The sequence below is a fragment of the Chiloscyllium plagiosum genome, chromosome 35 (genome assembly GCF_004010195.1).
Source record: "Chiloscyllium plagiosum isolate BGI_BamShark_2017 chromosome 35, ASM401019v2, whole genome shotgun sequence".
NCBI classification, from domain to species: domain Eukaryota; kingdom Metazoa; phylum Chordata; class Chondrichthyes; order Orectolobiformes; family Hemiscylliidae; genus Chiloscyllium; species Chiloscyllium plagiosum.
This window is the reverse complement of record NC_057744.1, coordinates 22,129,922-22,132,543: the sequence shown is the minus strand read 5'-3', so window position 1 is coordinate 22,132,543 and position 2,622 is coordinate 22,129,922. Positions and strand designations below refer to the sequence as shown.

Below are 2,622 nucleotides of genomic sequence, written 5' to 3'. Positions count from 1 at the left end.
TGAAAGTTGAATATACCCCCGGGGGAGGGGAGAGGGGACGGGCCACGTCCCTTGCCCATAACCCCTGCTTTAAGATGACCTACGTCTCCCTGACCCCGGGCGACACCATGAAGCTTCTGGACAGGCTCCCCGCCCTTAAGCCTCGGCACAATAACGCTGAATTTTGGCAGAGGCTTAGGGAGATGCAGATCTGCCACAACCTTCACAATAGGGACGTGGCCAGCCTGGTCTGGACCAAACTCCCGGAGAACCTGTGGTCCAGGCGCCAGCTCGCGCACCAGAATGGGTCATGGTGCGCTGACCTCAGCGACAGCCGTCGCGAACAGGAGGTTGCCCTCGCCGACTTCAAGGCTGATGTCAGCGAGGCGCTCAGCCATACACCGGTCGACTGAAACGCCATTGTGGGTATCACTCAGAAACCTGGGGAGGGCGCCCAGGAATATGGGGTCCGCAAGTTTGAGGCATTCCGAGCACACAGCGGGGTTCCTGACGCTGATAGGCAGAACCCTGCATTCATCCAATTATACAAAGACGGCCTGAGCCCCGCACACCAGGCAGTCCTACGGACTGGCCTGGTACCCTATGTCACCTTTGCGGAGCTTGAGAACTGGGCCATGTCCCTTGACAACCGAGCGGCGCCCTCCGTTGCGGCAGTTTCGACGGACGAACCGGACGTTTGCTTCCGCTGCAAACCGCAAAGCCCAATGCCCGCTCTCTTTCCGTCGCCCCTGGGGTCCGAGTCCGAAGGGGGGCCAGCCACCTTCACAGCCGCACTCCTCGCACCCCCACGACCAGGATCACCCCAGACAAGGGGTCAACAGCGACCCCAGACCCCACAAATCCCACAAACCCCGCAGCCCAAGCCCGAAACCCACCGCCCCCGACTTGGATCAACTCAGTCGGGACCATCTGCTCGAGCTTTTACAGCTGCTCGGTCGACTCAAAGACTGAGTAGCGTCGGCCCCCGTCCCAGGAGCCAACCCCCCCGTATCTGGGTTTCCGCATCGCTAGGGGGCCGCCGATGCAAGATTTTGATTGATACGGGAGCGTCGGTCTCCCTCACTGACCTCGACCTTCCCTCAACCCACCACTCCATTTCCATTAAAGGGATTGGGGGAAGCTCGATTATTGCACGCCGAAGCGACGCCGTCCTCCTAGAGGTAGACAACATTTTACTCCCCGTGCATTTCTGGGTTTGCCCAAACTCGGAGGGGACGATTATGGGTATCGACCTTATGGGCGAACTGGGGCCGGTGGTGGATGCGTTCCACCACCACCTCCTGTGGACATCCCGCAAATTTCACAAGAGCACTGAGGGGAGCTGAGGAGCTGTGAAGGCATCTTCTGGAGGTCATCCAGTTGTTAAGCTTCAAGGTTACAATGAAAAGCCAATCAACCTGCGATGTTCATTGGTACTGCTGATGACCACTATTTAAGACCACATGGATTCTACCAAGTGCACAGAATCACTGGCAAGACTGTTGCTACAGCTAGCCAAGAAATTATATTTACCAGTACAAAGGTTCTTGAAATTCCCCTTCTGCCTGAAAACAATATGACTGCCAGCATTGACTGTGCAGGAATTTTGAAACTACACAACTCTGATATTGAACTTCGCAAGGGTGAAACTGACATTGGAAGAAAAAATACAAGAGTTCGCCTTGTTTTCCATGTGCATATCCCACAGCCCAATGGAAAAGTTGTCTCACTGCAAGCAGCTTCCATTCCTGTTGAATGCTCTCAGCGTTCAGCTCAGGAACTTCCTCAGATTGAAAAGTACAGCACCAATTCATGCTCGGTCAATGGTGGAGAAGAAATGATCGTTAATGGCTTCAATTTTCTTCCGGAGTCTAAGATTGTCTTCCTTGAAAAGGGCCCTCAATGGGAGGTGGAAGGAAAAATTATCAGGGAGAAGTCACAAGGGGTTAATCTTGTTGTTGAAGTCCCTCCATACCATAACAAAAATTTTACGTCTGCAGTTCAAGTTCAGTTTTATGTTTGCAATGGCAAGAGAAAAAGAAGTCAGTCCCAGCGCTTTACTTACATGCCAGTACCTCATCATTGCCTTCTTTAGACTGGCCTTTGCCAAGTCAGTATCTACAGTATGAATTGAAAATAGAAGTCCAGCCGAAGACCCATCACAGAGCTCACTATGAAACTGAGGGACAGGATGACGCACTATATCAGGCAGCTGGACGCGCAACTGCGGTCCCTTAGACAAACTGCGCGCGACCAGCAGGACATTAGGGACCAGACAAAACTGCAACCACATCTGCCCGCCCAACCCCTTCCTGGCGTTGGGGACAAAGTCCTGGTCAAGGCCGCCCCCGACCGACCCGGCTTCGCCTCCGGTGGCTGGGACCACACAAAATTATCCTCACCAGTGACACTTGCGCCTGTGTCGACATGAAAGGAAAGGGCAGATGGAAACACTGGTCCCAGCTTAAACCCTTCCCTTAAGCCCCGATCGGGCAGACACCCCCCCTCCCCTTTTGACTTGACTCTAACCACCTCCTTTTTCTCCTTACAGCACGACGGGCGGACCGGTCCGGGGAGGCCTGCTCCTACACACACTAACCCTACACCCTTGGTAAGGGTGCCCCTCTCTCTCTCTCCCTCTCG

At 54.3% G+C, this 2,622-nt stretch overlaps 1 protein-coding gene across 1 annotated transcript; it reads left to right on the top strand.

Moving 5' to 3' along the window:
- The first annotated feature begins 1,330 nt into the window (after positions 1 to 1,330).
- On the top strand, positions 1,331 to 2,074 carry LOC122540551 (nuclear factor of activated T-cells, cytoplasmic 3-like). Its single transcript, XM_043676417.1, has one exon. The coding sequence runs from the start codon at positions 1,403 to 1,405 to the stop codon at positions 2,072 to 2,074; it is 672 nt and encodes a 223-aa protein (XP_043532352.1). The 5' UTR covers positions 1,331 to 1,402.
- The last annotated feature ends 548 nt before the right edge of the window (positions 2,075 to 2,622 follow it).